This window comes from Bison bison, unplaced genomic scaffold (genome assembly GCF_000754665.1).
Source record: "Bison bison bison isolate TAMUID 2011002044 unplaced genomic scaffold, Bison_UMD1.0 scf7180017864330, whole genome shotgun sequence".
Lineage (NCBI taxonomy): Eukaryota > Metazoa > Chordata > Mammalia > Artiodactyla > Bovidae > Bison > Bison bison.
The window spans coordinates 5,723,524-5,745,593 of NW_011494902.1; the positions used below are offsets into that span (position 1 = coordinate 5,723,524).

General features: G+C 35.8%; 1 protein-coding gene across 1 annotated transcript in view; it reads left to right on the plus strand.

Annotated features, from left to right (window-relative positions):
• The first annotated feature begins 4,524 nt into the window (after nt 1-4,524).
• THSD7B (thrombospondin, type I, domain containing 7B) overlaps nt 4,525-22,070 on the plus strand; it is a 724,891-nt gene continuing 707,345 nt past the window's right edge. The window contains exons 1-2 of the mRNA XM_010853704.1: nt 4,525-4,708; nt 6,255-7,065. Coding sequence (XP_010852006.1) covers nt 4,525-4,708; nt 6,255-7,065 — 995 coding nt within the window. The remainder of the gene's footprint in view (nt 4,709-6,254; nt 7,066-22,070) is intronic.

The following is a 22,070-nucleotide window of genomic DNA, read 5'->3' on the forward strand; positions in this document are numbered from 1 at the left end:
TAGCTTTTCTTCCAAGGAGCAATCATCTTTCAATTTCATGGCTATAGTCACCATCTGCAGTGATTTTGGAGCCCCCAAAAAAGTTTGTCACTGTTTCTATTGTTTCCCCATCTATTTGCCATGAATTGATGGGACCAGATGCCATGATCTTAGTTTTCTGAATGTTCAGTTTTAAGCCAACATTTTCACTCTCCTCTTTCACTTTTATCAAGAGGCTCTTTAGTTTGTTTTTTTTTTCTCCTGCTTTCTGCCATAAGGGTGGAGTCATCTGCATATCTGCATATATATATGTGTGTGTGTGTGTATATATATATATTCTTTTTTTCAGATTCTTTTCCCATATAGTTTATTACATAGTATTGAATAGCATTCTATATGCTTGGCAGTGGGTCCTTGTTGATTATCTGTTTTACACATAGTTGTGGGTATATGTTAATTCCAACCTCCTAATTTATCCTTTCTTCTACCTCCCTTTCCCCTTTGGTAACCATAGATTTGTTCTCTAAGTTGTGAGTCTGTTTCTGTTTTGCAAATCAGTTCATTTGTATCATTTTTAGATTCTACATATAATTGATGTTTGTCTTTCTTTGTCTGACTTCACTTAGTATGATAATTTCTAGGTCCATTCGTTTTGCTACAAATGGTATTATTTCACCATTTTCTATGGCTAAGTATCAGATCAGATCAGTCAGATCAGTCGCTCAGTCGTGTCCGAGTCTTTGCGACCCCGTGAATCACAGCACGCCAGGCCTCCCTGTCCATCACCTACTCCAGGAGTTCACTCAGACTCACGTCCATCGAGTCAGTGATGCCATCCAGCCATCTCATCCTCTGTCGTCCCCTTCTCCTCCTGCCCCCAATCCCTCCCAGCATCAGAGTCTTTTCCAATGAGTCAACTCTTCGCATGAGGTGGCCAAAGTACTGGAGTTTCAGCTTTAGCATCATTCCTTCCAAAGAAATCCCAGGGCTGATCTCCTTCAGAATGGACTGGTTGGCTAAGTATATTCCATTGTATATATGTACCACATCTTATTTATCCTTTCATCTGTTGATGGACATTTAGATTTTTTTCCATGTCTTGGCTATTGTAAATAGTGCTGCAAAGAACTTTGGGGTGCATATATATATTTGAATATGGTTTTCTACATATATATGTCCAGGAATGGGATTTCTGGATCATATGGTAGTTCTATTTTTAGATTTTTAAGGAACCTCCAAACTCAAAATGGATTAAAGACCTAATTATATCACCAGATCAGAGAAGGTAATGGCAACCCACTCCAGTACTCTTGCCTGGAAAATCCAATGGACGAAAGAGCCTGGTAGGCTGCAGTCCGTGGGGTTGCTGAGTCAGATGTGACTGAGTGACTTCACTTTCACTTTTCACTTTCATTCATTGGAGAAGGAAATGGCAACCCACTCCAGTGTTCTTGCCTGGAGAATCCGAGGGACAGCAGAGCCTGGTGGGCTGCCATCTATGGGGTCGCACAGAGTCGGACATGACTGACGTGACTTAGCAGCAGCAGCAGCAGCAGCAGCAGCATATGACCATGGTATAAAATTATGGAAAGCATAGTCAGAACACTCTTTGACATAAATCAGAGCAGTATCTTGTAGGGTCCATCTCCTAGAGTAATGAAAATTTTGTTTTATTTGTGTTACTTGAAGCCTCTTTCCAATTAAAAAATATAAAATGATTATTGTTTGTACATAGATTTTTTATTTGTTTCTTTAGATTATTTATCTCAGATGTATGTTCTGAATATAACCATATGTTTTATATATATATGTCAAATTTAAAAGTGATATTCTTTTTTCTTCATGCAACTGCTCAAAATTTTAATCAGCTCTTCTGTTTCTGCACTTGGACAAGGGATTTAAGATTTGTCATACTGCAGGTCACACTTTACTTCAATATGCATGTTTTTTGAAAAGGCAAAATCCCTCAGGGCTGTATGATTTTCACTATTGTGTGTGTTTTAAGTTCATAGCCAACCGCAACTGAATAAATCATGGGACACATTTTTCTCTCCATGTCTGAAAAATGCAAATTGTTATAGGTCAATTGCTGAGAGGTCTTGTCATGTCTCAGATGTCTTGTTTACAATTTGTTTTTCATTTTTTCCAAGCATAGCCAATTCAAGTTACATTTACTTGTTATTCAGATTCTTTTCAGTTGTCTGCAAAGTTCGCTTTAACATGTGGAAAAACTATTCTCCCTCGACCATGCCTTCCTAAATGCGGTAACTTAAGTTTATAAACATGCGTGTGTCTTAGTATGCAAAAACTGCTGTCCTAAATTCCCAGGGTCAAGAGGGGGAAATCCTGCGCCGCCACAACCTTGATAACTTGTTCTACTCACATCCAAAGGAATATTAACAAATTGGAGAGATTGTAGCTAAGTGAAGAAACGCATTTGCCTTGTGATTTTAGGATCACACATAGCAGTGCACACTGTAGAAAGGGTCTTTTCAAATGCAGGGCAGGGGCCCACGCTTGGGGTCACACAGATCTGGAGTTTCATTCTAGTCTATCACACACTGGTTGTATAACTTGGGTGTGCATTGTAACTTCTAAGAGTTCCATTCCCCTCAACTGATACAATGAGCAAAGTAGCCCCACTTCATGGGATTGTTATAAGGAACAGAAGGAAGGAAGGCACTTATCAAGTCACCAGTGATATAAGATAAACCAACTGGCTCACTGTTTGAAAAAAAAAAAAGCCTTAATTTGCCTTGATTTGTAGTGTGATGTAAATACTCCCACCATGGCTGATTTTAAATCATGAATGATTTAATGACCACCTGGTAAAATTCCTGAATATTTAACAAGAAAACAAATACAGTACAACACCACTAGGCTTTAACAAATGGTAGTAATTATTTCTTTCTATTTATTTGTTTTTAACTGGAGGATAATTGTTAATAATTATATTTTGTCTTCCATTGATCTAGAAAAAAATGTGGCTGTTTGTAAAATTCTATATAGATGGAGAAATGAAAGCAAAGGGAAGAATAGTAATTTATATAGTTTAAAATATTAATGATTTCAAATAATAAAAAAGCTACATTAACAGTTTTGAAAATGGGCAAAAACTTAGAAGAAAACAGAATATTAATAATAAGAAAATGTGTTAATCAAATATTTTAAAATTAAGAATAAGGATCACTTTGTAAGAAGTTCTAGATTGATTAAATTTACTGTTAGCTTTTCAAGATTGGTTAGAAGAGGCTCCCTATTTTCATCTTACATTCTTTAATACACAGGAATAAATCCTAAGTATAAAGTTGTATATACTTGATACCTAAACAAATAGAAACTGACAGCCTATATTTTAAAACCCAGTGTTTTAGCAAAAAAAGCTTTGTTTTCATTTTAACTAATAACTGTTTTAGATCATTCAAAACAGATTTTATTTAATTGAAGTGTAAGTGATTTACAATGTTGTGCTAATTTTGGGTGTTCAGCAAAATGATTTAGTTATATACACGTTATATACATTATATATAGTTATTATATATACTTATATATTATATGGACTTCCCAGGTGGTGCCAGGGTAAAGAATCTGGCTGCTAGTGCAGGAGACACAGAGACCTGGGTTTGATCCCTGGGTCAGGAAGATCCCCTAGAGTAGGGAATGGCAGTCCACTCCAATATTCTTGCTGGGAAATCCCATGAATAGAGGAGCCTCGTGGGCTACAATGCATAGGGTCACAAAGAGTCAGACATGACTAAGTGACTGAGCACATAATGCAGTATGTGTATATATAAACTGAATATATAATCAGTTATATATATATAAACAGTTTTATATATGTGTTATATATATATATATATATATATGCTTTTTCAGATTCTTTTCCCTTGTTTGTTATTATAAAATATTGAGTACAGTGCCCTGTGCTATACAATAGGTCCTTATTGGTTGTCTACTTTATATATACTAGTATGTATATGTTGGGTTTTCCTGGTGGCTCAGGCAGTAAAGAATTTGCCTGTATATGTTAATCCCAAATTCCTGGATAGATCAAAAATTAAAATCTAATTTTAATGGATTAAATTATTAAATAATTTTAAATGATTAAAATCTAAAGATTTAAAAAGTTTCCTACAATCACATATTTTTTGAAATAGTAACCGTGGATTTGGGTTTTGTAGTTTGTGTTTTTAATGATAGTAAATATTCGCATGCGGGGGTCTGCAATGCTGGGCAGGGAGTGGTGTATTGAACCTGAATCTGTTCCAGAACATCTAGACACCTGGAGCCTGCAAATAACCGTCATGTCACAGTGAGCATCTCAGTGTACAGAATACTAAGCTGTGGGTGATTCAGGAGGAAATAATCAGAATTAAAGATGATTGATTAGTTGACCTGTGCTGAACGCTGCACTTTCCATGCACACTGACTGTGCCTGAGGAGGCAGTGCTGGGACAGCTCACCCCGGAAAGAGTGTGGGAAACCAAAGGGCATTTTGGTGACTGTAGGCTGACTTCATTCTGTAAAACTCTGTTTCAACAAGAAATGGAGCACCACACTCGAGTGTGGGGGCACCAAAAGAAGATGAGAGTACATTTTATTCTCTTTCACAAAGTGACAGAAATCATCAGCACTGAAATTATCAACATGGTATTGCCTAGAATAGCAGGTCTGCACACCCAGGGCTCGGGGAAAGAACTGGTGGACTGGGTACATTACAACCTCAAAAGTATTGCCCTGCCACAGAGGGATCCTCATTGCAGCAAATGCAAATACCTGTTTCTCTGGGGAGGCACATGTCTCTTCCTAAATGCATGTTACTATACACATTTACTGCTCCTAGAAATGTACTAGATGTGCTTGAAAATGCATTCCAGGGACTAATTAAGTGACATGTTGGAGTTTGATCAGATTTGAGGAAAGAGAGAAAGACCTCACCTTCTTTCTCTTGCTTGTGGAAATTAAATGATTTCTCGGGATGTGAGTTGCCTTTATGGTGATTCCAAAGCTAGGAAAGGGGCAAATATAACAGTGATAAGCTTCTTTTTTCAGGCTCTTATTAAATATTTAAGTAAAGAGAAAAGGAGGAAACTTTTTTTCCCATTGACACAAAATGTGATTACTTGCTGTCTTTGTGGAAAGATCGATGATCAGCCTAATGGATGAGGCCAGCCAGTGTGTTTATAGTTAGGATGCAAAAAGAAAAGCGAGAAACGTCAATGGGTAGCGCTTTTATCTGTCCATTTCTTGAAATTTTCTCATAAAACTAATTCATTAATTAAAAGATTTGGCATATTACAAGCTAATGTTGGAAGTTATTGTTGTTTAGCTGCTAGGTCATGTCTGACTCTGCAACCTCATAGACTGTAGCCCACCAGACTTTTCTGTCCTTGCAATTTTCCAGGCCAGAATACTGGAGTGGGTTACCATGCTTCCTCTTCCAGAGGATCTTCTTGACCCAGGGACCAAACCCACACATCCTATGTCTCCTACATTGGAGGATTCTTCACCACTGTGCCACCAGGGATGCCCTTGGAAGCTTTACCCAGCCAGTATATTTCAGGGATTGTAGGGGCAGAATTTCCACAGACAGTTCAGTGCTGCTTTTTTTTAATTAACTTCACTTTTACCCCTGTATCACATTTTTCTTTTTCATTCTGTAAGTAAAAACCAAAACTGAGGACAGTATTTAGAAAGCAAATATATATTTAGGATGCTTTTGCAAGTTATTTTTTTAAATGTCTTTTTCTTCTGAGCGTATACTTAGGTTGTGAGCTGAAGAATTGGAAACATGAAAAATCCTAGTTTATTAAAATCCTGGATTTGGGGCTATTGTTTTAGATGAAACTCTGCCTAACTTGAAAGTATTAATATTGAGTTAGATATATAGGCTTTGAGACATAATAATTATAATGATACCAATCATTTATTACATGTATATTGTTACTTGGAATCACATTTTATTATTGATCCTCAGAAAAACTCTACAAGTCAGCACTTTAATTATCTGTTCCTGTAGGTGGGGAACTGAGACTTAGGCAGTTGAGGTAACTCATCCAAGTTGACATTGCTGTAAGAGATGGATTGCAGGTTTCAAGAAGGGCCAACTGATGTAGAGTAGAATCCACTTTCTTAACCACTAAGTTATTTTTTTTTTCTCGTATTTCACAATTTCACACTGCTTGTGTCTCAAGGTGTACAGATTGACCTGTTTCTGTGTGGATGGTGGCCTGGGATCTTGGAGTAATCGACCCCTTTGTCTTTTCTGCCCGCAGGCCCCTGGGGAAGGTGTACAGGAAATTGTGGGCCAGGCGGAAGCCAGAGTCGTGCCCTGTGGTGTTTCCACTCTGAGGGGTGGACGAGCCACCTGTCTAACTGTGATGAGCACAACAGACCTCCAAAGGAAAGAAGCTGCTTCCGAGTCTGTGACTGGCACAGAGACCTCTTCCAGTGGGAGGTTTCCGACTGGCACCACTGTGTACTCACTCCTCCTGCCCTGGGCCCCGCCAGGCCTCGGGCTGCAGCGTGTGTGACCGCCCAGCACGGGTTGCAGCATCGGACGGTGCACTGTGTTCAGAAGCTGAACAGAACCATGGTTGTGAATGAGATATGTGAACACTTTGCCCCTCAGCCCCCCACGGAACAAGCGTGCCTCATCCCTTGCCCACGGGATTGTGTGGTGTCTGAGTTCTCGCCGTGGTCTACGTGTAGCAATGGGTGTGGGAAGCAGTTACAGCACAGAACTCGCTCAGCTATTGCCCTCCCTCTCTATGGAGGGTCACAGTGTCCTAACTTGACTGAGTCAAGAGCCTGTGATGCTCCCATTTCTTGTCCTCTTGGGGCAGAGGAATATACGTTTAGCCTTAAAGTTGGACCATGGAGTAAATGTAGACTGCCTCATCTCAAAGAACTTAACCTAAGTGGAAGAACCGTTCTGGATTTTAGCTCTGAGTCGAAGGAGTTGGTCACTTTCAGACATCACAGTTACAAGGCGCATCACCATTCCAAGTCCTGGGACATAGAGATAGGTTTTCAAACCCGCCAGATTTGGTGTACAAGGAGTGATGGAAGAAATGCTGTGTTAAGGTAGGAGATCTGTGGTGTTTATATCATGGTTCACCTAAATATTTTACAGTGTACTTTTATAAAAAATTTCTTCATGGTTTTCTACAATGGGAAAATTGTAATCAGGTTTGGGATTTGAGTTTTTAAAAGTTGCTCTAGAAAAGCTTTCAGTGTCAAGTATAAACATTTTTTAGTCTAGACCAGAAGTACACTGAACTCCAGAGTAATTAATAGTGTGACTGTATAGGACAAGTCATCCATTTTCACATTTTATCAATATATCAGTCAGCTAAAAATATAGATCTTGTACCCTAAGTCCTCATCAAGAGATGACCGGATAAAGAAGGTGTGACAGTAGACTACAGCTCAGCCATAAAAAAGAATGAAATTCTGGCATTTGTAGCAACATGGATGGTCTCAGAGGGCAATATACTAAGTGAGATAAGTCAGAGAAAGACAAATATGGTATGATATCATTTGTATGTGGAACCTAAAAAAATACAACAAACTAGGGAATAAAACAAAAAAGAAGCAGACTCATATTTGGAAGACAAACGAGTGAGGTTACCAGTGGGGAAAGGGAAAAGGCTAGGGTAATATAGTACTGGGGGAAAAAGGGTTATTATGGGATTACATGAAATCATATGTGTAAAATTTTAAAAATTGTAAAGCACTATTGAATTTAAAGACTCTTTCCTTCCATAAAAATGTTTTTTTTTGTTATTACAGTAATAAAATACTAAGTGATTTATTATAATGACAAAATTTAAATTATTCTCAAATTTAGGATATAAGCTATATAAATATTTTTCATTTAAACTGATTTTTGTTTGTTTACTTTGTTTTGAGGAGTAAGCAGATTCTCTTATTTCTGGGTTGTAGATATTTTATAGTAGTAATAATACCAATAAGGTAATCCAAGAATGTTTTCTTTGGCATTGATTTGATGGAAACATTATCTTGCACAGCAATAATTAGAAAGACAGATTTTAGAGGGAATGGACTAAAACTTTTAAAAGCAATAGTTTAGGCTACAAAATTATTTGTAATTGTTTACTTTACACTGTATTATAGTGTCGTGACATAAACCATAAAAGTGTATTAAAAGTAGTATCTGTTTACTTTTCCCTCAGAAGTTCTTAAGTGTAATCCCTGGTATATTGCTAAATTTCTTCCAAATTAAGATGGCTTTCAATAGTTGGAATTATCAACAATGAAACACTCATGGATGGAATTAATCATTATCATCAGTTGCTCATTTCTGAGGATCCACAGCTGGCACAAAGGACTATCTCAGAACAAAGTAGTGTGATGATTGTTTTTTTATTTTTTCCCCCATTCTGCTTTACAAATATTTTGTCTTTGATGCTTCATTCTGATTTATGCCATATAACTTGGCAAGTCCATTGAAGAGTGATTTTCTGCCTTTTATTCCCTGCTTCTGTGAAACAAAAGATTAAGCAGATGATTGGGGTGATTATTGTCTCAGTATGTATGTGGGATCTGTACAAACATTGTTTGTTAATATTCTCTACTGGAATATTACACAGAATGTTTTCGGCCTATAGTTGGCTTTTTTTTTTTAAACTAAAAAATGTTGGCTTTTTTCTGTTTTTAAATTAATTTCTGTTTAGATTCATAGACTTTATTTTTTAGAGTGATTTTGGGTTTACAGAAAATTTGAATAGCAAATCTAGAGCTCCTATGTATCTCCTCATCATTCCCTCTCCACACATATACTGTTTCATACACACATCTTGCATTAGTGTAGTTGTTTGGTACATTTGAATACAACGGATGAACCGATACTGATACATTACTGAAACTCATAGTTTACATTAGAGTTCACTCTTTGTGCTGCACGTTCTGTGAACTTGGGCAAAATGTATAATGGCATGTATCCAGCAGTACTATATAATACACAAAAGTTTAACTACTCTAAGAATCTTCTCTACTGTCTCTACTAATTCCACCTTTCCTCTCCCTAAACCCTTGGCAACCAGTGATCATTTTACTATCACCTGCAAGTTTCAGCAATTATAAATAAAGTTGCTGTAAACATTAGGTGCCAATTTTTATGTGAATATAATTTTCAGCTGATTTGCTTAAATACCAATGGGCACTGTTCTTGCTATGATGATGAATTTATGTTTAGTTTTGTAAGAAACTGCCAAAATCTCTTAAAAAGTGACTGAGTCATGAAAGCACCTTTTGCTTCATACCCTAGCCAACATTTGATGTTATTAGTGTTTTAGATTTTAGCTATTTTAATAAGTGTGTAGTAGTATCTTGTTGTCTTAATTTGCAGTCACTTCATATCATATGATGTTTAGCATCTTTTCACATGCTTACTTTCCATCTGTTTTTCTCCTTTGGTGAGGTGTCTATTCAGATCTCTTGTCTGTTTTATTTTTCTTATTGTTGTGAGTTTAGAGTTCTTTGTATATTTTGGATACCAGCCCTTATCAGATACATGTTTTGAAAGTAGTTTCTTCTAGTTTTTGATCTGTCTTTTCATTTTCTTAACAGTGTCTTTCACAGAAAAGTTATTCTTTATCTTATTGAATTCCAGTTTATCAATATTTCTTCCATGGGTTGTTCTTTGGCATTATATCTGAGAAAACATTACCAAACCCAAAGTCAACTAGATTTTCTTCTATGTTATCTTCCAGGAGTGTTACAGTTCTGCATTTTACTCTATTTTGAGTCAATTTTTATGAAAGTCTTGTGTTCTGTATCTGGATTTTTCTACTTATGGATGTTCAGTTGTCCTAGCACCATTTGTTAAAAAGACTGACTTTTCTTCATCGAACTGCCATTCCTTCTTTGTTGAAGATCAGTTGACTATATTTGTGTAGATGTGTTTCTGGGCCCTGTATCATTATTCCATTCTTGTATTTTATCTATTCTTTCCCAATAGCACACTGTCTTAAATGCTCATCTTTATAGTAAGTCTTTTTTTTTTTTTTTTACATAGTAAGTCTTCAAGTTGAATGTCAGTCCTCTGAATTTGTTTATATTTAATTATTGTGTTGACTTTTTGGAATTCTCGCTTTTCCATATAAACTTTAGAATCAGTTTGTATTTACAAAACAATTTGCTAGGATTTTTATTGGAAATGCTTGTAATGTATATATCAACTTGGGAGGAACTAACATCTTGATAATATTGCATTTAGTCATGTACATGGAATGTTTCTCCATATATTTAAAACTTCTTTGATTTCTTTAATCAGTTTTGTACTTTTCCTCATATAGATCTTATATATATATATATAGTTAGACTGGTACTTTAGTATTTTATATATTATTGGTTCTAATGTAAATGTATTGTGTTTTTACTTTCAAATTCTAATTATTCATTGCTTTTATATAATAAAGCAGTTGACTTTTTATATTAACCTTATATCCTGCACCTTGTTATAATGTATTTGTTCCAGGAGGGTTTTTTTTCCATTTTTGTTATTATTGCCATTGTTGATCCTTTGGAGTTATCTATGTAGACATGTGTATAATTTTCAAAAAAGACAGTTTTATATCTTTCTTTCCAATGTGACATATTTTATTTGATTTTTTTGCTTATTGCATTATCTAGGACCTCCAGTATGTTCTCAAATAGGAGTAGTGAGAAGGGACATTCTTACCTTACTCCTAATCTTAGTACAGCATCTGGTTTCTCACCATTAAGTGTGATGCTAACTACAGGTTTTTTTGTTGATATTCTTTAGCAAGGTGAAAAACTCTTCCTATATTCCAAATTTGCTGAGAATTTTTAATCATACATAAGTGTTGGGTTTTGTCAAGTACCTTTTGTGCATATACAGGTATAATTATATGATTTTTTTTTTTTACTTAGTCTGTTGATAGGATAGATTACATTGATTGATTGTCATATGTCAAACCAATATTGTATACCCAGAATAAATCATACTTGGCTATGATGTATTAGTATTTTTATATGTTGTTGGGTATTATTTGCTACTATTGTATTGAGAATTTTTGCATATATGTTCATGAGAAATATTAGTCTTCTTTTTTTATAATGTTATTGTCTAGTTTTGGTAATAGGATAGTGCTGGCCTCATACAATGAATTGAGAAATCATGTCCTCTGCTTTGAGAAGTAAGTTGTCAAGAATTGATAGTATTTTTTTCCTTCTGGGGTCACAAAGATCCCATGACTGAGCAACTAACACTTTCTTTACATTTTTGGTAGAATTCAACCCATCTGGGCCTGATGCTTTCTGCTTTGGTAGGTTATTAGTTATTGATTAAGTTTCTTTAATATATATATAGATCTATTAAGATTATAGATTTCTTCTTGTGTGAGTTTTAGCAGATTGTGTGTTTTAAGGACTTGGTCCATTCACCTAAGTTAGGAAATTTGGGGGTATAAGCTTGTTCATAGTATTGTTTTATTATCCTCCCGTAGCCATGGGGAATTTCAGTGGTAGTCAGAACCTCTTGTTCAGTACTGTTGTTAGTGCTTTGTTTTCTCTCTCTTTCACTCACTCACTCTCTCCTCCTTCTGTTCTTCCTTTGCTCTTAGTTAACCCATCTAGAGGTTTATGAATTGTATTGACTTCTTCAAAGGAACGGCTTTTGGTTTCAGTTATGTTCACTATTGATTTTCAGTTTCTCATTATGTTGATTTCAACTCTAATTTTCAGTATTTTCATTCTGCTTATTTGAATTTAATTTAATTTTCTAATATTCTAAGGTAGGAGTTTAGTTTATTGATTTTAGATAATTCTTCTTTTCTAATATGTGAATTCAGTGCTGTAAATTTCCCTCTAAGTGCTGCTTTTACTGCATTCCACAAATTTTAAAAAGCTCTATTTTCATTTTTATTTAGTTCAAAATAATGTTTAATTTCTTTTTAGATTTCTTCTTTGCTCATGTATTATTTAGAGATGTTCTATTTAATCCTCAAGTATTTGAGTGTTCCACAACCATCTTTCTGTTTTTGATTTGTAGTTTAAGTGCATTGTGTCATGAGGCATACTTTGTATGATTTCTTTTTGATTTGTTAATGTTGTGTTTTATGGCCCAGAAATATGGTTTGTTTTGGGGAATGCTCTTTATAAGCTTGAGAAGAATGTGTATTCTGCTATTGTTAGATGAAATATTCTATATAAATGTCAATCATATTCAATTGATTGGTGATGCTGTTCAGTTCTGCTGTGGTCTTACTAATTATCTGCTTACTGTATCTGTATGTTACTGACTCCTGGAGTCAGCAATTCTGGGAGTTGGTGATGGACAGGAAGGCCTGGTGTGGTGCAATTCATGGGGTCGCAAAGAGTCAGACACGACTGAGCGACTGAACTGAACTGAACTGATGTTACTGACAAGAGGGGTGTTGAAGTCGTCAACTATAATAACGGATTCATCGATCTTTCTTTGCCGTTCTATTAGTTTTTGTCTCATGTCTTTTGATGCTGTTGTTAGGTACATGCATAACAAGGATTTTTATGCCTTGTTGGAGAATTCACCCCATTAGAGTTTTGCAATGCCCCTCTTTATTCCTGATAATTTTCTGTGCTTTCAAATCTGCTTTCTCTGGAATTAATATACTATTGCAGCTTCCTTTGATTACTGTTAATATGATATTTTTTCTCTATGACTTTACTATTTAATCTGTCTGTATCTTTTTACTTAAAATAAGTTTCTTATAGGCAACATATAGTTGTATTTATTTATCTACTCTGAGAGTCTCAGTCCTTTAATTGCTATATTTATATCATTGATATTTAAAATGATTATTGTTATAATTGGATTAATAGCTACCACATTCATTGTTGTTTTCTGTTCACTGCTGCTGTTGTTCTTTGTTCTGCTTTTTTTGTTTTCCCATTTCTCTATTTTTAATTAATATTTTATAATATGCCATGTCTCTTTTAGTATCAATTTATATTTTTTGAAATCTTTTTCAGTGGTCGCCCTATGGTTTGCCATGGAAATTTATAACTAATCCAAGTCACTTTCAAATAGCAGTATAACATGTCACATAGTGAAATGCATTATAGAGTATTCCCCATCCATTTTCCCCATCCCTTCAGATACTGTTGTCATTAATTTCACTTACCCATAACCTATAATCACCAAATACGTTGTTACAGTAATTTTGAACAAATTATCTTTTCTCAATTAAGAAGAAATAAAATATTTTATTTTATCTTCATTTATTCCAATAGTTCTTTATGTAGATCCAAGTTTCTGAGTATCAACAAAATCAGTAAACAAGATATAATAAGGAATAGAGGAGAGTTTTACTCAAGCCAAACTGAGGACCATAGCGTGGGAGACACAGATTTGAGAAATACTTGAATTGTATTCTACCAGACTACAAAATGGAGGAGATATGTATAAATGAAACCACAAAATCGCATAATTTATTTGTCAAGAATTGGGGTTGGAGCTGTCAAGAAGTGAGGGTGCTTGATAAGCAAGTTTTCGTAATTACCAGGGGGAAACTTGAGACTGCACCTGGCAGCTGCTAGCAGATATTTTTTTTGAAAATGGTGGGTGGTCTTAAGTTTGATATATTTCAGAAAACTCACGTTTTCATTGATGCAGGAACGTAGCTGAAAACACGTTCGTAATGGCCACCTGGCTCCAGCTTGGATGCCTGAGCCATAGTTACTTCATTTTTATTTTTAAAGTATGGTCATGAGCTATATTATTTTCATTTCTCCGAAAAGCTTCTTTTAACATTTCTTGCAAGGCAAGTCTCCTGGTGACACATTTCCTGAATTTTTGTTTGAGAAAGTCTTTATTTCTCAACTTTTGAAAGATAATTTCACTAGATATCAAATTTCGGTGGTGGTATTTTTCCTTTCAACACTTCACTCTCATTTTGCTGAAATGGTTTCTGAAAGAAATCTGATGTAGTATTATCCTTGTTCCTCTCTAGGCATTACTCCAACACCCCCATTTCCATACCCAGCTTCTTTCAAGAATTTTCTCTTTGTATTTGATTTTCTGCAATTTGAATATAGAATACCCATGTAGTATTGTTGGTTTTGTTTTGTTTTTGTTTGTCATATGCTATCTGTTCCCTGAGTATCCTGGTTATGTGGTTTGGTTGTTTGTCATTAATTTTTGGAAAAAGTATCACTGATAGTCACTTCAAATAATTTTTCTGTTCCTTTCTATTTTTTTTCCTTCTAGTATCCCCATTAAATGAATGTTACTCCATTTGTAATTGTCTTACAGTTCTTGGATATTCTGTCTTTTTCACTCTTCTGTTTTCTTTACATTTTAGTTTTTGGAGTTTCTATTGATGTTTTTCAAACTCAGTGATTCTTTCCTTACCTTTGTCCAGTTTATTGATGAGTCCATCAAAGGGCATTCTATGAAGAAGGGCATTTCTGTTTCAGTCTTTGATACCTATCAGTTCATTTTGATTCTTCCATTGAATTTACATCCCTATGCTTGTAATGCCCATCTTTGGTTGCACTTTGTCTATTTGTTTTACTTTAGAGACTTTAGCATATTAATCATAGTTGTCTTAAATTCCCATAGTTGTGATAATGCCAAAATTTCACTCTATCTGAGTCTGAATGGGGTGCTTCCTATGTCTTTTAGACTGTATTTTATATTTTAGTACACCTTTTGTTTCCTTTCTTTTGTGGAAAGCTAGACTTAATGTACTGAGTGTAAGGAATGGAGATAACTAGATTTTTAGTGTGAAGTTTTATACTTACCTAGCTAGGAGTTAGGTCGTGTTTGCTGATGCTCTAGGTGTTAAAGTCTAAAATTTTCCTCTGGTGTCCTTGTTTTTCCTCTTCCTTCTTTTTCTAGGGGAGATTCCTTAGATAAATCTCCCTAAATCTAGGACATGCAATTCTTTCTGTTTTAATCTCCTTTTATTATGCAAGAGACTTATTGATGATATGTCAGATTTTGAGGAGAGGAGGAGTGTTTTCTAGTCCTGTGATTATATCTCAATCTTTTGTTGAACTTGTATCCCGGCAACATGGTCTTCACAAACATTCCTCAGTCCTTCTTCCAGAGGTAAAACAGGAAGGCTAGAGGGTAGAGTTGAGTGTTTTCCTTCCAATAGGCTAATTAGGCTTGGTAAAATCCCAGCTGGTTAGGCTTTGGTAAAATAGTTTCCTTTGAGGACAGGCTTTTAAAAAAAATTCTCTGGGTGTATTTCAAAATGGCTAGGATTCCCATTTCCTGCTGGGAGCATGAAGAGATTTTTATCTTCACTATGATAACCTGGTAGGACTTCTGGAAGTGAAACTTATGAAAATGTAGATAGAATATCTACTAGGACTCTCCCCAAGTGCCCCAGAGATTTTAACTGAAAAGCTTGTCCATACTCAACCACCAGAAATTTGTCAATTTCAGTTCAAGTTTTCCTACCCTGGTACTGACTCCAGTGGCAGTTTCTGCTTCTGGTCTCCTTTTCCAATAGTAATTTGTGGTACCCTGTATCTGTCTTTGTCTCTTCAATGTTTGGAGCTGTCATCTGCCCTGTGACTACAATTTTCTGATGGATCTAAGATTTTTAGTTTGTCCAGTCCTGTTGTGAGGACTGAAGTGATGCCTTCCAAGCTGTTTACATGCTGAAATGGGAGCCAGAAGTCACCCTGTTCTCTTTTGAGTGTGTGTGTGCTCTGTCAATCAGTCGTGTCCAACTCTTGTGGCCCCAGGGACTGTAACCCACCAGGCTCCTGTGCCCATGAAGTTTTCCAGTCAAGAATACTAGAGTGGGGTGCCATTTCCTACTCCAGGGGATCTTCCTGATCCTGGGATCAAACCATATCTCTTGCATCTCCTGCATTGGCAGGCAAATTCTTTACCAATAGTGCCACCTGGGAAGCCCTCTCTTTTGAGTACTATGCAGTGTATCAGACTGAAGCAACCTTTTTAAAACCATTATTCCATGAAATTGATTGTATTCATTCCATTTAGTCATTGAAGCATTATAAATTGACTCACAGACTGGGGAAATATGGTGTTACTTGACTTACTAGGAAAATACAGAGTTCAGTGGGGACATTTCTGTTTTCTCTCTCTTCCACTGTAATCAACAGAAATATCCTGGAGAGCTGTGTGGTTGAGTTATTGACAATATTGTCTTATTTGTATCAATCCTGATCCACAGGATTTTTGCCAAAAAGGCTCAAATCTATTTCTAAAAAGCATACATTTTTCTTTCTGTGGGTCTGGTTCATTTAAGAAAATATCATCATTTAAATGTGACGGTTGACCTCTGGGATGAACTTTGTTTCCCTTAATAGGTACAAGTTTTCCTTAAGTACAGATACCTTTCACTCTTTTGTTCCACCTTTAGATGAGTTTTATTTTGGTGTTCTCTGTGATACTGTTGGGACAAATGTCATTTTGCTTCCCCTGTTTTGATTATGGCAATGTCTGGTTGTCCTGGCATTTAGAATAGGAGGACCTCATCTTTACTTCCATAATGCATGCTCCTGCTTGTGCCTTGCTGGAATGTCATTTTCTTCATCTAGGACAACACAGAGCTTTAAGTAATGTCCTTTAGTAGCTCTCTCATTGATTTCTTTAACTTTTGATAATCACATCAAGCAATTTTCTCTTCAAAGTTACGTGTGCAATGTGATAGGCAGTTGTATTACTCATGGTGCCACTCTGCTCCCTCCTCATTGATTTGCCTCTTGGGTTTAAAGATCTTTTGTTTTTAACTGTCTCATTACATATCCTGTTTTGCCTTTTAGTTTGACAGGACTTTCTCTGAGGTTTCATTATTACATTTTAAAATAGCTGTCCTATAGCCTGTTAGCCATTCCTTTTCTCAAATATCAATGATACTGTTATTGAGCTTTTTATAAAGCCTTGACTTAATGAAATGAAGTTGTTTTCTCTATTGAGTTTTTTTTTTAATGATTCACTTTGTTTCTTTTACTTTATTTTTTTTAAGTAGAAGGATATCTGAGTTAGGAATTTTGATCTGTAGACTAGACAATCTGTTCATATGAATAGGAAAATGATTCTTATGTATTGCTTGGATGAATAAAATTCAGATGAATGAATTTTACTTTTATTTTAATATAGAGGGAAATTTGGCATGGATAAGCTGTGATCATTTGATTTTTGTTAAACATGCCTTAATTTCTCTGACCACTGTGGTCGAATAAATACTTTGATTTCTCCTGAAAAGAGTTTCTGAAGGATAATAAATTTTAAGACTATAAAGGAAACATCATTTCTAAAGCTCAAATATTATTGTTGCTGTGTTTGTTTGCATTTTATCTCCACCACAAAAGTAGGTTTGGAAAGAAATTTTCTATTTTTATAGTCCCCCAAACATAAAAAATGCAGACCCAAAACGAAAGAGTTATTTTCATACTTTATTCTTTGAAACCAGTAGAGAATGTTTTGGTGGTAGGAATGAAAATGGAAGAAGAGTGAGAAAAGAATAAATTTTGTTTGTTGTTTTTTCCAATTTTAAGTTTTAGATTTTAGTTTTCCCCTCTTCATCTTTATTGATTTAATTTTTTAAATGGTGTATCATATATCTAAAGCCAAATGTATACATAAAGTTAAATTCAAAGAAATGATACTCCATTCAACTTACTTTCATCCTGTCTTCTACTTCTTGTAGATAATATACTTTCTTGTTTTCCAGCTTTTGCTCCTTGTATTTCTTTATATTTTCTCTTCTTTCTTTCACAAAAGAAAGCATACTATCTACTGTCTTTGGATTTTTTTTTACTTACTATTATTTACTGGAAATTGTTCCACATCAGTTACTGAATTATTGAGTTATTCAAGGTCTTCTTCCTTTTTTGACATTTGCTTAGAATTTTGTTGACTCCCTAAACCACTTATTGGAACAAATTTTTATGCTTGGCCTCTTGGTAGATTCCAGTATATTTTAATTACAAATAATTATTTGGTAGGTAAACTCTGGATCATGTATTTTGATACTGTTGAAGGTATATCTTTAGGATAAATTCCTACAGGGTGATAGCTGGGTGAAAGGATTAATGTATACAAATTTTGTTAGGTTTTGCCAAATTTCCCTTCCTGGAAGTGATGCCATCTTAAATTCCCATCAACAAATTTACAAAGAGAGTGTTTTGTCAAGCTTTTGGAATTTTTGCCAATCTGAAATATGAAAAATGGTATCATAATTGTATTTCTCTTAATATGTGTGAATTTGAACATTTGCCCATATATTCAGGGACCGCATTTCTAGTTCATTTTGCAAATTGTCTATCTTTTGTTTGCCTGCATTTCTATAGGAAGTTTTGTCCAAGGTGTCATTTCCAAGTCTTTGTATCAATAGTTAAGGATATTAGCACTGAATCTGGGATATGTGTTTTCACATTGTCTTTTAGTTGTCAATTTGTGTTTCAACTTTGCTTATGATATTTTTTATGTAAAAGTTTAAAATTTTTTCTAAGTAGTCATATTGGTCTCTATGTATAATTTATTGCATTTGAAGTTTAGTTATGGCCTTTTCCACATCCAGTTTGAATGTATTGATGGTTTCAAGGTGCTACTAATATTTATGCCAGAGCAAATGGGTAATGTGGGATTTTTCCAGGCCATCTGGTTATTATGTCACCCTACATAGGATGCATTTTGTGCATAGACCCTAGATAACCTCTTGTCAGTGGGTCCTATGTGTGTGTAAAGCTACTCTTTATTTATAAGAGCAAAATATAAGAAAGAATGTCAAAAGGGAATACCATAACTAAAACTTACAATACAGGACACTAAACAGCAAAGAAAAGAAGTAAACTAGATTTCTCTGTATATCGAGATTCATGGATATCCAGGATATAAATGTAAGGTGTGAATACAAGTTTCTAGAATGTTATGGATAAATATATTTTTTATATAATAGTAACTGATAGTTATAATTAAATATAGTCCCAAGTTACAATAGTGGTTCCTTCTGGTACTTGGAAAAGGGAGTCCTGGTTATGGTTTAAGGGGAATTAAACTATTATATTAACATCTTATTTCTTTGAGAATAATTTGAAGCAAGTATGACAGTTGTTAAAATCAATGGATCTAGATTGGAGTGAGGTAAATGTATATTTTAAGAAACATTATTCTTTATATTTTCAGTGACTCTTTTTCTCAAAATAAAGATAAAATAATACCTCAAAAGTGTATCCATGGTTTTGATAAATTACAGTGAGTGGTGTTGGATTCGTGATCTCTGAAGAAGATTTAACTTCAGGACCAGGGACCAGGCTTGATCACTCAAGAACTTTTGTATAGCAGAGTTTTACTAAAGTATAAAAAGGGACAGAGAAAGCTTCTGACATAGACATCAGAAGGGGAATGGAGAGTGCCCCCAATCCCTAGACTTAGCAAGGGAATTATATACTTTTTAATTGGTTATTACAATAAATCAAAAGAATGTCTCAAGGTTGTAAAGATCTTACTAGACCTACTCCCATAAGATAACAGGATTAATCAGAAGGTTTTCAGGAAGGAGAAATATGTCCTCAAACAGGATACATTATTGCTGTATAATCTTTACTAAGGAATGTAGGAAAAAAAGTTTGTCCTTTCCTCCTCCTTGAGAATTCCAGACCCCTTTCTCCTCCTTGGGGACCCTGGACTTCTTATCAACCTGCCTAGGACTTGACTCTCTCTTTCCCCCTTTTATTTTAGGAGAATTATGTTGCCAAGGGAAAGCGGTGTCATCTTTGTTCCATAACTACTTCCTGCTATTGAGGGGCATCATCCCTAAATTGTTGAGGCAACATATTCTCCTGATCCTCATATTGAGGGTCTCTGATCAATGGGCCCCCTGTAATAGTTGGAGGAGGCTGTGGTACTCATAGGAACCTGGACAACTATTTGTAACTTAAAAGCTTTCAGACAGTTAGAAACAAACCCTGTTTTAGTTGCTGATTTAAGGCAAAATAATCGTTAAACCAAGTTAAAACCTAATCAAAATTAAAGTCACATTATGTCCATAGTTGAGGTACAATATGTTATACCAGTTCATCTTAGGATTGTTAGATGTCATCAGATCAAGAAGAGGTGTCACATACAATTGTTGTTGGTGAAGGTATTTGCACAGTTGAAGAAACTCCTTGCCTTGAAGTGGAGAAACCCACCATGGGAAATCTTCAGTTAATGAGGAGGTTGAAAAGCTGAAAGCTGAGTCACATAGTTAGTTCTAAGGCTTTAGGATCTATGACAATATCTGTGTGCAAAAACAGTCTGTCATAGAGACAGACCCTTCTTCTTAAGGGTGCTTTAATGAGAGCTTTTGAGCCCTCATTAAACCTATGGGTAAAATATTAAACAAACTGTCTTGTGTTTTCTGAGTTAACTTTCACAGATGCCTCTGAATAATGTCATTAGCCTTTTTAACTTTAAAAAGGCTATGGCCACACCCCTTTAGTTACAGTAGCTTTAAAGACAGAGCATTGTTGCTCTGAACTTTAGAGTTTAATGACTTCTCAATCATGAGAAGTCAGTACAGTAAGATTTTGCCTATTAGTAAACTTATGAGCTTTCAGTTCAGTTCAGTTCAGTCTTTGCGACCCCATGAATCGCAGCATGCCAGGCCTCCCTGTCCATCACCAACTCTCAGAGTTCACTCAGACTCACGTCCATCGAGTCAGTGATGCCATCCAGCCATCTCATCCTCTGGCGTCCCCTTCTCCTCCTGCCCCCAATCCTTCCCAGCATCAGAGTCTTTCCCAATGAGTCAACTCTTCACATGAGGTGGCCTAAGTACTGGAGTTTCAGCTTTAGCATCATTCCTTCTAAAGAAATCCCAGGGCTGATCTCCTTCAGAATGGACTGGTTGGATCTCCTTGCAGTCCAAGGGACTCTCAAGAGTCTTCTCCAACACCACAGTTCAAAAGCATCAAGTCTTCGGCGCTCAGCCTTCTTCACAGTCCAACTCTCACATCCATACATGACCACAGGAAAAACCATAGCCTTGACTAGACGGACCTTTGTTGGCTTTAGGCATTAGCAAAACAATAGTAGCAGTTACCCTTCAGAAATGTGGCCATAGCCTTTTTTCAGTAAGGAACTAAATTTTGATCCTGTGGGCAAGCTCAAAGCGGGAGCCTGCAAAAGAGCAGTTTGAAGGGTCTTAAAAACCTTTTGAGTCTCTTGGGACCAAACCAGCTTGTCAGTTTGGGCCTGCTGATTCTGTTATAAGTTTATAGAAAGGCCAGGCAAGTTCTGCATAACGCTGAATCTAAATGCAACAATAGCCTGTAATGTCCAAGGATCCTCTCAGTTGTTTTAAAGTCATAGGTGGAGGGTGATTTAGTATAGGTTTAGCTCTAGAAAGTATCCTTCAAATCAATGATTGAAAAATATTTGGCTCATTTAGGAATTTCAGACAGTAAAGTATAAGGATTAGACACGTATTATTTGTATATCTTGAACAAGTCTTCATTTATCATTTGACTTTTCTTACACCTAAAATAGGAATGTTGCCTGGACTAAACCCTTCCTTAACCTTGGACATTAATGAATACTGCTTTTAATGTGGAAATAAGTGAGGGTCTGTGAGCTTGATAATGACAGGAACAACATTTTGTGCTTGACCCATAGTTTTTACATCAGCCCACACTCTAGTATTTACATTTTGTTCAGTTAAAAAGACTGGGTTCCATATTCATGAAAACAGAGGCCTCGACCTTCTTGAGTATATCCCTCTTCAGAAAGGGTGAGGGAGACGGATACAATCAGAAACTCCTGTGAAAATAGCACAGAGTCTCAGTTGCAGCTTAAAGGATGACTGAAATAATGTTTGGCTTGTCCTGACAGTCCCATTACAGTAGTGGATTGGGAGAAAAGCAGTCCAGGGGCTTCAGTGAGCACAGAGAAAGTTGCCCTAGTGTCCAGAAGAAAATCAACTGATTGGACCCCCACAGTTATTAATACCCAGGGTTCCTCAGATGTTATTAGGATGGGAGCTTGTGTGGGGATGCCCAGGCATCTTCAGTCCTGATTGTCCTGAGAGTCCAACCCCTGGGGCCTACGCCTCTGGGGGCAGACTCTCCTCCAGTGTGGTCCTTTACTGACCGGA